The sequence below is a fragment of the Antechinus flavipes genome, chromosome 5, assembly GCF_016432865.1.
Source record: "Antechinus flavipes isolate AdamAnt ecotype Samford, QLD, Australia chromosome 5, AdamAnt_v2, whole genome shotgun sequence".
In the NCBI taxonomy this organism is placed as follows: Eukaryota; Metazoa; Chordata; class Mammalia; order Dasyuromorphia; family Dasyuridae; genus Antechinus; species Antechinus flavipes.
Window position 1 is genome coordinate 270,263,815 of NC_067402.1, and position 14,149 is coordinate 270,277,963.

At 36.5% G+C, this 14,149-nt stretch overlaps 1 protein-coding gene across 1 annotated transcript in view; it reads left to right on the forward strand.

Annotated features, from left to right (window-relative positions):
- Window positions 1-14,149, forward strand: part of CFAP54 (cilia and flagella associated protein 54) — a 340,765-nt gene that overhangs the window by 209,900 nt on the left and 116,716 nt on the right. The window contains exon 49 of the mRNA XM_052001234.1: window positions 1,735-1,939. Coding sequence (XP_051857194.1) covers window positions 1,735-1,939 — 205 coding nt within the window. The remainder of the gene's footprint in view (window positions 1-1,734; window positions 1,940-14,149) is intronic.

Consider the following 14,149-nt stretch of genomic DNA (forward strand, 5'->3'; position numbering starts at 1 on the left):
AGTTATTTTAATAGGCACTTATGAAATACAAGGGACTAGACTTAAGCGTGAGATATACAAAAGCAAACTCAAGAAGATTCTAATGTATTGAAAAGGAAAAACATAAACACCAGTAAATGACACAAGGCAAATAAGATGTAGCAAGTGCAAAGAGAGGCAGGTAGGAGGGGAGGGAGGAGGCCCAGATAAAGTGCTATGAGAAATTTCTAACAAATCCTGTGTGAATGCAACAGAGAAGAGCAGTCATGAAGGTCCAGGGGGACTAGCTAATAGAACTTTTGATATGCACTCAATCAAAACAGTTTTGTAATTTGTAATTTATTCCAGCAGTGCCATGTGGCTCAAGTATAGGAGAAGAGAAGGCAAAGAATGGCAGTTACACAGGGATGGGCTTGTACCGAGTAGGGACAGCAGGGGTTAATAAGATGATTTGTGTAAGAGGAGAGAGAGGAGAGGAGAGATTTGTGTGGCAGTGATAGCTTCAGGCTATGAAGGAAAAGTTAGGCAGGAAGATGAAGAGGGAAAATGGGGGACCAAGTTTGAAGCATTCAAGTGGTGGGAGAGGTAAAATAACAAAAGGGGGAGGGGTTTCAGAGTTCTGGGTCTTGATAGGAGAGCACAAGAATTGGAGAATGCTTAATAGATGATAATCCCTGGGTAGAACAGAGGTAGAGTAGTTATGGAGGTCATGAAAGTTGAGAATTGGAGGGATCAGGGTGTCTCAGAGCTTGGCAAAAACAAAGACTGAAATGGAGAGATAAGGGAACTGGTGGATCTTGAATGGGAGGAAAGGGTAGAAAATGCTCTTTGGGATAGGCATTACCTCCTACACAACCTTACCTGACATCACGATCGTGGCTGGAAGGGACGTGGGAAGTCACCTAACCCAACTGAGCCCTTCTGTCTCTCCTTCCAGACAAGTAGTCTCCAAGTCCCTTCATGAGAACCTTCACCGATGGGGAGCTCATTGCTTTTCAGATAAGCCCATTACCTTTTATTGTTCAGAATGGATTCCTTATGTTGAATTGAAACTGTCTCTTTCTATCTACATTGATAGTCATTGATCTGAGTTCCACCTTGTGGAACCAAACAAGAGTATCTTCTCTCAAATATAACCCAGCTCCTTGAGAGCAGGGACCACAATGATTTTTCTTTTTCTCTCCCCAGTATCTGACACAGAGAAAAGCTTTCATTGATTCAGAGATATAGGCCCATTTTCATTCATTTATCTCATTCCCCTTCTACATGACAACCCTTCATCACCCCCCATCTTCTCTTCTCTAGGTTAAATACTCCCAGTATCTTCAGCTGCAGAGAGCAAATAAAACCATATATATTAAGCCCGTGCACACTTTTAAAGCTCTCTAGAAATACTGTTCATCTTCCCGGGCCCCTCTGTAGACCTTCCTTGGAGTGTTCACCCATACATGTGGTATAGGACCATCTGCTGATAGGGATGAGGCTTCCTCCATGCCATTGTGCAATACCATTCCATGGCATCTCTTCTGTTGCCGGATTATAGAACTTTCACAGTTGATCAATGAAGAATCAACAGAGTATCCCTTCGGTGACGGCATATTTTCAGTAAAAATTCTCCTTTTATGCCCTGGCTGGTCCTGGATGGCGGGCACAATATTAGGGAGTGATATTTCTTCTGTCTTATTTTCATCAGGGAATGAAACCGATAATGTCCAAAATGATGCTTTACTCATTCTCGTTCACAATCCTCTGTAGGCCCTGGAAGAGTTATTGAATCGAGGCCACCCCGGATGTGCAACTACACTCTGCCATCCAGCCTTAAACTATAAGTATACTTTGGTCAAAATGCGCTTTTTCATCAGTCTGGCAGAAAGAATAAATTGCCTGCCAGAAAGTGATGTGAAATCATTCTTCCAAGATGGTTCCGAAAGAAGCAAAATCCACATCATGTTAAATAAAGGTAATCCCAGATGGGGAACTGTTACTCAATCTCCTTAGATAGAGTATATTTGGGGTGATTTCTCTTATAGTCTATTGGGAGTGATTTCTCTCAGAGCATATTTGGGGTGATTTCTCTCAGAGTTTATTTGGGGTGATTTCTTTCAGAGTCCATTTGGGGGTGATTTCTCTGTGGATCATCTCCTTAGTAGTTAGCAAGGGGGAAGTCAGGTGCAAGTCTCTGCTACTCTTTTAGGAAGAAAATGATGTTCCATTGTTGTAGCCCTAGATGGGCCGGTGAAGTAGTGGCAGGGATGGAGAAGGGAGCAGTGTGTGAGTAATGTCAGGAAAGCAGGATTTGGGGACTAGAGGAGCTGGATTCCAATCTTAGCTGTCACTCACTACCTACAGGATCCGGATAGGACTAAATGACCTCTCAGATCCATTCTTAACTTATGACTTATGACCTCTATCTTAGGTATAATATCAATATTTATATAGTGACCACTCCTACTAAATGACCTTCCTCCCTTCCTCCTTCATCCCTTCCTCCCATCTTTCTTCCTTCCCTCCTTCCCTCCCTCTCTTCCACCTATCCCTTCCTCCCTCCCTTTATTGCCATCAATAAAGAAGAGAGCTACTAAAGTGATATATAGTGACCACTATGTGCCAAGCATTGTGCAGAGGGAATTGCAAATATACAGCTAGGCACACAGGATAGCTAACAAATATTTTGAATCCACATAAATAAAATTATATTTCTAAAATGAAATATATTTTCCTCTCCTGGGAGGATATGATCTATAAGAATACATAATGTTGAGATTGTTTTTGGAAGGTGGTGTTTCAGAGCTTAAAACTCTGGCGCTCAGGGAATTTATTTTCAGTTTACTTTTTTAAAATACGGCAACATTTCACGAATTCACATTTTAGAGTCTATATTCTAATAGTAGATTCTAATTTATTCTTTATATTCTAATTCTAATTGATTCTAATCTAAATAATAGCATCTAATTTAGAGTCTCTACTTTTCCAAATTAGAATTTGGACAATAGTTGACACCATCATAGGGTTCAACAACTGCAACCTAAGGTTCAGGGGACCTTTCCATCCAATTCACCACTAAACCCAAATGTCCTCCAGGTGTGGTCTCTAGTTACAATGAAAATTTCTGGAAAGCTTGGGTTGTGTTGCTTTTCTATTTGTAATCTCAATATTTAGTATTAATAAATGCCTCCCTTCTCTTCTTTTCCTCAATTTCTTCCTTCCCTCCCTCTCTCTGCCTTTCTCTTTCCTCTCTCTTGCTTTGCCCTCCTTCTCCTCTCCCTTTTTCCTCTCTCCTCTCCTCTCCTCTCCTCTCCTCTCCTCTCCTCTCCTCTCCTCCTCTCCTCTCCTCTCTCTTCTCTTCTCTCCTCTCCTCTCCTCTTCTCTTCTCTCCTCTCCTCTCCTCTTCTCTCCTCTCCTCTCTCCTCTCCTCCTCTCCTCTCCTCTCCTCTCCTCTCCTCTCCTCTCTCTCCTCTCTCTTCTCTTCTCTCTTCTCTCCTCTTCTCTCTCTCTCTCTCCTCTCTTCTCCTCTCCTTTCCTTTCTCCTCTCCTTTCCTTTCCTCTCCTTTCTCCTTTCCTTTCTCCTTTCCTTTCTCCTCTCCTTTCTCCTTTCCTTTCTCCTCTTTCTCCTCTCCTTTCTCCTTCCTTTCTCCTCTCCTTTCTCCTTTCCTTTCTCCTTTCCTTTCTCCTCTTTCTCCTCTCCTTTCTCCTTTCCTTTCTTTTCCCCTTCCTTCCCTCCTTCCTTCCCCCTTCTTTCCTCCCTTTCTTCCCCCTTTCTTCCTCTCTTCCCTTCTTTCCTCCCTTCTTTCCTCCCTCCCTTCCTCTCTCTCTTCCTTTCTCCCTCTCTTCCTTCTTCCCTCCTTCTCATCCTTTTTCCCTCCCTCCCTCTTTTCCTTCATCCCTCCCTCCTTTTTTTCCTCCTTCCCTCCCTACCTTCCACGTTCTGTCCATTTCTCCCTCCCTTCACTGCCATCAATGAAGAAGAGAGCTACTAAGGTGATAGGACAAAAGGACTCTGATTCCCACCTTGCAATCTGTAACCTATGCAGGGATTCCCACCTTGCAATCTGTAACCTAGGCAAATCTTCCCAGCTTTTCTCATTCTCTTTCTTTCTTCTTATAAATTCCTCTTAGAAAAGAAAGCTTTCCTCTAAGCAGCCTAACATTCCATGAGCACATAATATTCCATTGACCATACACCTGTTGCTCCTCACCCCTGCTTTATGACTGGTACAATGACACCTCCATCTCCATTTGCTAGCAAGGATGATGTGCTATATAGGCTACTTGCTATATGGTATATTTCCACCCTGACTTTTAGGCCCTTTTTAATTGGGTTGTGTTGCTTTTCTATTTGTAATCTCAATATTTAGTATTAATAAATGCCTCCCTTAGTGCCCTTTTTAATTCCTCAGGGTTATGGGAGGCCCTTTGATGGGAAGTCTGTGAAGTCTACTCATCAGCAATAATAGTAAAGGTATCATATAAAACGTGCTTGAAGATATTCATTATTCCTGCAAGTATTGTTATTCCCACTTTGCAGATGAGGAAACTGAGGTTTAGAAAGGTAAAGTGACTTTTTAAGGCTGACAGAGCTAACAATTGTCAGAGCTGAGATTCAAACCCCGGGTCTGAGCTGGCTCCTTATGTAACATTTTTTCTACCACATCCTGCATAAATCAAAATAGATTTCGGACAGATATTCAACAAAGGAGATGAATAAATTGAGTAGGGTATTGGCTGATAAGAGAACAGGCTTAGTTGCATTTGGGAAATTACTGTGCTTTCAGTTATTCTGAGGTCAATAGAGAAAGCAAAATAACACACTATTTGAAATCACTTAGGAGAAGAAACTTTTTTTTGAAACTTCCAAGTACTTTGGAAATACTCTTTAAAATTGATAAGCTAATTTAAAAATATTCTTCTCTATTCTTTAATAAAAATCTCTCTAAGTAACATTTTGTTAGCTTAGACTTAGTACCTTATTGAAGGTTATAAAACTGTGCTTCTTTTCAAATATTCCATAATTTAGACTTTTTACCAAATCAGATGGTCAATTAGTTTTAAAAAATTAGTGAGCTTTTGCCATAATTTAGTGACTATTAAATTGGTTTTCATTTATTGAACTTCGTAAAATCTCTGTAGCAATCAGCAACTATTTTTAGTTTATACTAAAAATGTGAATTTGTGTTGAAAGTAGAAAATTCCCTACCACATTACAGAGTGAATTTTCACATAAAAGGGAGTGGAAATTAGCTGTTTTAAAATGAAATTATTTAAATGAGATACAATTTGAAAAGATTTTTTTTGAAGGCCTGATAATTGATAACATGTAAATTAATGCTGTTTTTTCCTGAATAGTGAAAAAGTAAGCTATTATATAAACAAACCCTGGTATGATGTGCCCCATGTGTAATAAGCTTTCTATGGAACAGCCCTCTACAACATTATATCTTCTTTGAACAAATTAATGACATTAACAGGACTATGGTTGTATTTCATGATTAATAAAAATGTCATGGATGTCATTTTGGTAAAAAGAAAAAAGGCAGTACTAATAGTCATAGATGCTAATAATTAGGTTGAAAGAGAAAGGAGACACTGGGTGGCAGATTGCACTAGAAATCAGGAAAACCTGGGTTTGAACCCATTAATCAGTCAATAACCATGGATTGAGTGCCTACTCTATACCAGGCACTGTGCTAAGAGGGTGTAAGGCAGTCCTTATCTTTACAATGTAAAGAAAGAGACAGGTGGCTCTGCACAAATAAGCCAAATACTGAATGAAAAGGAAATAATCACCAGAGGGAAAGCAGTAGAATTAGGGGTGTGTGTGTTAATACAGGCTTCCCGTGGAAGGTAGGATTAACTGGGACCCGAAGGAAGCCAGCAAGGGGAGACAGAGGGAGAGCATTCTGAGCCTGGGGGAGAGCTAGAGAAAATTCTCTGAGCCAGGAGGACAGTGGAATCTGTTTCCTGGGACAAGGAGGAGCCCAGGGTCATAGGGGGAGGACTCTATCTAGGATTCAAGGCATGAGAAGATTGAAAAGCGGTGCTGGCAGAGGGGCTTTGATCACCAAACAAACAGAAGCCTTTGTATTTGACCTTGGAGCTGATGGTGGGCAACTGGAATCTTGAGTAGCAGAGTGATGTGGCTGGACCTGTGTTTTAGGACATTTGTTTTGTTGATTGAGGGGAGGATGGACTGGAAAGGAAAGAGAATTATAGCAGGCAGACTTAACAGCAGACTGGTCTCTGAGGAACCCCAGACACTGAATAGCTCTGTGACCCTTAGCAAGGATCAACTGACAGCTTTCTGCCTCAGTTTTCTCTTTTGTAATGTGGTGATAGCACTTTGAGGTTTGTTGTGAGGATACAATGAGGGAATATTTGTCAAAGTTCAATATAAATGCAAGCTGTTAATACTGTTGACAATTAATCCTCCTCCTCTTCCTCCTCCTCCTCTTCCTCCTAATTACTTCTATTCCTACTCTTGCTACTATGACCACTACTATTGCCTCCACTACTGCTATTAACAACTACTATCACTACTAGAGACTACTGATATTACTAACTACTAGCATCACTAATACAAACTACAGCAACTACTACTACTACTACTACTACTACTACTACTACTACTGCCTCCACTATTGCTACTAATAACAACTACTATAACTACTGGGACCATAGATATTACTAATTACTAGAATGACTGATACAAACTACAGCAACAACTACTATTACTATTACCTCCATTACTGTGCTATTAACTACTACTATTCACCACTATGATCACTGAAACTACTAACAACTAGCATCACTAATACAAACTACAGCAACAACTACCACACTATTATCTCCACTACTGTTATGAGTAACAACTACTGTCACTACTAGAGACCACTGATAGTACTAACTGCTAGCATCACTAATACAAATTACAACTACTAATACTACTATTACTTCCACTACTGCTGCTAATAACAACTCTCACTACTAGAGACCATTGATACTACTAACTACTAGCATCACTAATACAAACTACAGCAACAACTACTATAACTATTACGTCCACTACTGCTGCTAGTAACAACTATCACTACTAGAGAACACTGATGCTACTAACTACTAGCATCACTAATACAAACTACAGCAACAACTACTACTAGTATTGCCTCCACTACTGCTACTATTAATTACTACTTTCACTACTATGACCACTGAAACTACTAGCATCACTAATACAAAATATAGCAAGCACTACCACAACTATTATCTCCACTACTGCTGCTAGTAACAACTAATATCACTACTAGAGACTACTGATACTACTAACTACTAGCATCACTAATACAATCTACAGCAACTACTACTATTACTACTGCCTCCCCTATGCTACTAGTAACAATTACTACCACTACTAGGACCACAGATATTACTAATTACTAGCATCACTAATACACTATATAAATACCACTAATCCAACCTACAGCAACTACAACTACTACTACAACTAAATGTACTACTACTACTACTACTACTACTACTACTATTGCCACCATTACTCCAACTAGTAACAATTACTACCACTACTAGGACCACAGATATTGCTAATTACTAGAATCACTAATACACTATATAAATATCACTAATACAGCCTACAGCAACAACAACAACTACTACTACTATTGTCTCCATTACTGCTACTAGTAACAACTACTATTACTACTAGGACCACTGATATTATTAATTATTACCATCACTAATACAACCTAAAGCACCACCAACTACTACTACTACTATTGCCTTCACTACTGCTGCTAGTAACAACTAGTATCACTACTAGAGACCACTGATACTACTAACTACTAGCATCACTAATACAAACTACAGCAACGAATACTACTACTATTATCTCCACTACTGCTGCTACAAGCAACTGGTCTCATTACTAGAGACTACTGATATTACTAACTATTAGCATCACTAATACAAATTACAACAACTACTACTACTATTACCTTCCTTCACTACCACTACTAGTTACAACTATCACTACTAGAGACCATTGATATTACTAATTATTAGCATCATTAGTACAAACTACAGAACTTACTACTACTACTACTGCCTCCACTACTGCTACTAGTAATGACTACTATCACTACTAGGACCATTGATATTACTAATTACTAGCATCACTGATACACTATATAAATTTGATTAATACAAACTACAGCAACAACAACAACTACTACTTCTATGGTATCTAGTACTACTGCTAGTAACAACTATTATCACTATTAGGATCACTGATATTACTAATTATTAGTATCAGTAATACAAACTATAGCAGCAACTACTACTACTACTACTACAATTGCCTCCACTACTGCTGCTAGTACCAACTACTATCACTACTAGAGACTACTGATATTAACTACTAGCACAACTAATGTACTATATAAATATCACTAATACAAACTACAGCAACAACTACTACTACTATTACTACTTTTGCCTTGACGACTACTACTAGTAATAACTACTATCACTATTAGAGACTATTAATACTACTAACTGCTAGCATAATTAATAAAAACCACAGCAACAACAACTACTACTATTATGTCCACTACTACTGCTAGTAACAACTATCACTACTAGAGACCACTGATCCTACTAACTACTAGCATTACTAATAAAAACTACAGCAACAACTACTACTACTATTACGTCCACTACTGCTGGTAGTAACAACTATCACTACTAGAGACCACTAATACTACTAACTACTAGCATTACTAATAAAAACTACAGCAACGACTATTTAAATCTACTACTATTAAATCTACTACTGCTGCTAGTAACAAAGATCACTACTAGAGACAACTGATATTAACTACTAGCATCATGAATACAAACTACAACAACTACTAGTAGTATTGCCTCCACTACTGCTACTATTAACTACTACTATCACCACTATGATCACTGAAACTACAAACAACTACCATCACTAATACAAACTACAGCAACAACTACCACAACTATTATCTCCACTATTGCTATGAGTAACAACTAATATCACTACTAGGGACTACTGTTAATACTAACTACTATCATCACTAATACAAACTACAGCAACTACTACTACTACTACTACTACTGCTACAACTAAAACTATTACTACTACTAATACTATTGCCTCCACTACTAAAACTAGTAACAACTACTACCACTACTAGACCACAGATATTACTAATTACTAGAATCACTAATAAACTATATAAATATCACTAATACAGCCTACAGCAGCAACAACAACAACTACTACTAATATTGCCTCCATTACTGCTACTAATAAGAACTACTACCACTACTAGGACACTGATACTACTAACTACTAGCATAACTAATACACTATATAAATATCACTAATACAAACTACAGCAATAACAACAACTACTACTATTGCCTCCACTACTGCTACTAGTAACAACTACTATCACTACTAGAGACTACTGATACCACTAGCATCACTAATACAAACTAAAGCAACAACTACTACTACTTTCTCCACTACTGCTGGTAGTAACAACTAGTATCAATACAAGAGACTACTGATACTACTAACTAATAGCATTAGTAATACAAACTATAACAACAACTACAACTATTATTATGTCAACTATTGCTGCTACTAACAGCTACTATTACTACTGCTGCTAGTAACTACAATCATTACTAGAGGCTACTGATACTAATAACTACTAGCATCGCTAATATAAACTACCTGAACAAGTATTACTACTATTAATTCCCTATTGCTGCTAATAATAACTACTATTACTACTAAAAACTACTGATACTACTAATTACTAGCATCACTAATACAAACTACAGCAGCAACAACAACTACATCTACTATTGTCTCCACTACTGCTACCAGTAACAACTACTATCACTACTGTGTCCACTGATACTACTAACTGCTAGCATCACTAACAAAATTACGGCAACTAATATTACTATTACTAATACTGCCTCCATTACTGCTACTCGTAACAACTACAGTCACTACTAGGACCACTGATACTACTAACTACTAGCATCACCAATACAAACTACAGCAACAACTACTATTATCTCTACTACTGCTACTAGTAACAACTATTAGCAGTACTAAAGACCACTGATACTACTAACTACTATAACTAATATAAACTACAGCAGCTATTACTACTACTACTACTACTACTACTACTACTACTACTACTACTATTGTTTCCACTACTGCTACTAGTAACAACTACTATCACTACTAGGACCACTGATGTTACTAATTACTAGCATTGCTAATACACTATATATATCACTAATACTCACTACAGCAAACACCACTACTACTACTACAATTGCCTCCATTACTGCTATTAGTAACAACTACTATCACTACTAGGATCACTGGTATTATTAATTATTACCATCACTAATACAAACTAAAACAATACCAACTAAAACTACTACTATTATTGACTCCACTACTGCTACAATTAACAACAATTATCACTATTAGGACCACTTATATTATTAATTATTACCATCACTAATAAACTATATAAATATCACTAATACAAACTACTGCAAATACTACTACTACTACTACTACTATTTCCTGTTCTACTGCTACTAGTGACAACTACTATCATTACCAGAGACCACTGATACTACTAACTACTATCAACCTACAACTACAACAACAACAACTACTACTACTACTAGTACTACTACTACTATTGCCTGCAAAACTGCTGCTAAAAACAATTATTATCTTTACTAGGACCACTGATACTACTAACTACTGGCATCACTAATACAAACTACAGCAGCAACAAAAACTCGTACTACTTCTACTATTGACTCCACTACTGCTACTATTAACAACTACTATCACTACTCGGACCACTGATACTACAAACTATTAGCATCACTAATACAAACTACAGCAACAACTACTATTATCTCCACTACTGCTACTTGTAAAAATTATTAGCAGTACTAGAGACTACTGATACTACTAACTATTAACATCACTAATATAAACTACAGGAACTACTACTACTACTACTACTACAATTGCTTCTACTACTGCTATTGGTAACAATTACTATCACTACTAGAACTACAGATGTTACTAATTACTAGCATCACTAATATACTATATAAATATCACAAATACAACACTACAGCAATGACTACTACTACTACTACTACAATTGCTTCCACTACTGGTATTAGTAACAACTATTATCACAACCAGGACCACTGATATTATTATTACCATCACTAATACAAACTAAAGCAACAACAAGTAAAACTATTACTATTATTGCCTCCACTACTACTACAATTAACAACAACTATCACTATTAAAACCACTGATACTACTAACTACTAATATCAATAATATACTATATAAATGTGACTAATACAAACTACAGCAACAACAACAACTAGTACTACTATTGCCTCCACTAATGTTACTATTAACAACTTCTATCACTACTAGGACCACTGATATTACTAATTAGTAGCATCACTAATACAAAGTACAGAAACAACAACTACTACTTCTATTGTCTTCAGTACTGCGGCTAGTAACAACTAGTGTCACTACTAGAGACTAATGATACTATTAACTACTAGAATCACTAATATAACTACAGTAAAAACTATTACTACTATTATCTCCTGTACGCATCACTAATACAAACTACAGCAATAAATATTACTACTATTAACTCCACTATTGCTACTAATAACAACTTTTATTAATGCTAGAGACTACTGATAATAACTATCATCACTAATACAAACTACCGCAACAACAACAACTACTACCACTACTACTATTGCCTCCACTTCTGCCACTAGTAACAACTACTGTCATTACTACAGACCACTGATACTACTAACTAATAATATCACTAATACAAACTACAGCAACAACAACAACAACTACTACTACTATTATTACCTACACTACTGCTAATTTTAACAACTGCTATCACTACAAGGACCACAGATAGTACTAAATTCTAGCATCACTAAAACAAACTACAGAAACTACTACTACTACTACTACTACTACTACTGCCTGGACTACTGATACTATTAATAAGTACTATCACTACTGGAGACTACTGATACTACTAACTACTAGCAGGACTAATACAAACTACAGTAACAACTACTAGTACTATTACATCCACTATGGTTATTAGAAATAATATCACTAATATATTATCTAATAATATATTAACTAATATATATAATATATAACTAATATATTATATCACTAATATTATCAATACTAAAACCACAAATATTACTAATTACTAGAATCACTAATACACACTATAAAATCACTTATACAAATTAAAGCAACAACAACAACTACTACTACAATTGCCTCCACTACTGCTGTTAGTAACAACTGCTATCACTATTAGCACCATTGATACTACTAATTACTAGTATCAGTAATACACTATATAAATATCACTAATATAAACTAAAGAACAACTACTGCTACTACTTGTATTGCCTCCACTACTGCTGCTATTAACTACTATCACTAGTAGGGCCACTGATATTACTAATTACTAGCAGCACTAATACAGACTATAGCAAAAACTAGTACTAACACTACTACTATTGCATTCACTACTGCTGCTAGTAACAACTACTATCACTACTAAGACCACTGATATTATTACCTACTAGCATCACTAATATACTATATAAATATCACTAATACTAACTACAGCAACAACTACTGCTACTACTTGTATTGCCTTCATAATGCTACTAGTAACAACTACTATCAATACTAGGACCACTGATATTACTAATTATTAGCATCACTAATAAAAGGAAAGCAAGAACAACAATTTCTATACTACTATTGCCTCTACTACTGCAACCATTAACAACTACTATCACTACTAGGTCTACTGATACTACTAACTACAAGCATCACTAATAGAAACTATAGCAACAAATATTACTACTATTAATTCCAGTATTTCTGCTAATAACAACTATTATTACTACTAGAGACTACTGATACTAACAACTATCATCACTAATACAAATTAGAGCAGCAACAACAATTAGTACTACTGCTAGTAATGGCTCCACTACTTCTACTAGTAACAACTACTATCAATACTAGGACCACTGATACTGCTAATTACTAGAATAACTAATACAAAGTACAGCAACAACAACAATAGCAACAACAACAACAACTACTACTACTATTACTATTATAACAACAACTACTACTACTGGCTCCACTACTGCTACTCATAACAACTACTAATACTACTAGAGATCACTGATACTACTAACTACTAGCATCACTAATCCAAAGTTCAGTAACAAGTACCACTACTATTGCCTTTATTATTGCTAATAGTAAAAAGTACTATCACTACTAGATACCACTGATACTAATAACTACTAGCATCACTAATACAACTTATAGCAACAACTACTACTATTACCTCCTCTTCTGCTACTAGTAACAACTTCTATCACTATTAGAGACCACTGATAATACTTACTACTAGCATCACTAATACAAACTACAGCAACAACAACAACAACAACAACAACTACTACTACTACTACTACTTTTGCCTCCACTACTGTTACTAATAACAAATCCTATTACTGCTAGGGACTAGTGATACTAATAACTACTAGCATCACTTATTCAAATGACAGCAACAAATACTACTACTATTGCCTCCACTACTGCTACTACTAACAACTACTATCAGTACTAGGACCATTGCTATAAATAAATACTAGCATGAGTAAGAAAGGCTACACCCAGAACAGCTACTACTACTATTACCTCCAATACAGCTACTAGTAACAACTACTATCATTGCCAGAGACTACTGATACTACTAACTACTAGCATCAGTAATACAATCTATAGCAGTAATAATCACCACAACAACAACTACTACTATTGCCTCCATTACTGCTATTAGTAACAATTACTATCACTACTAGGACCACTGATACTACTAACTATTAGCATTACTAATACAAACTACAGCAACAACTACTACTACTGTTATTTCCACTACTGATACCATTAAAA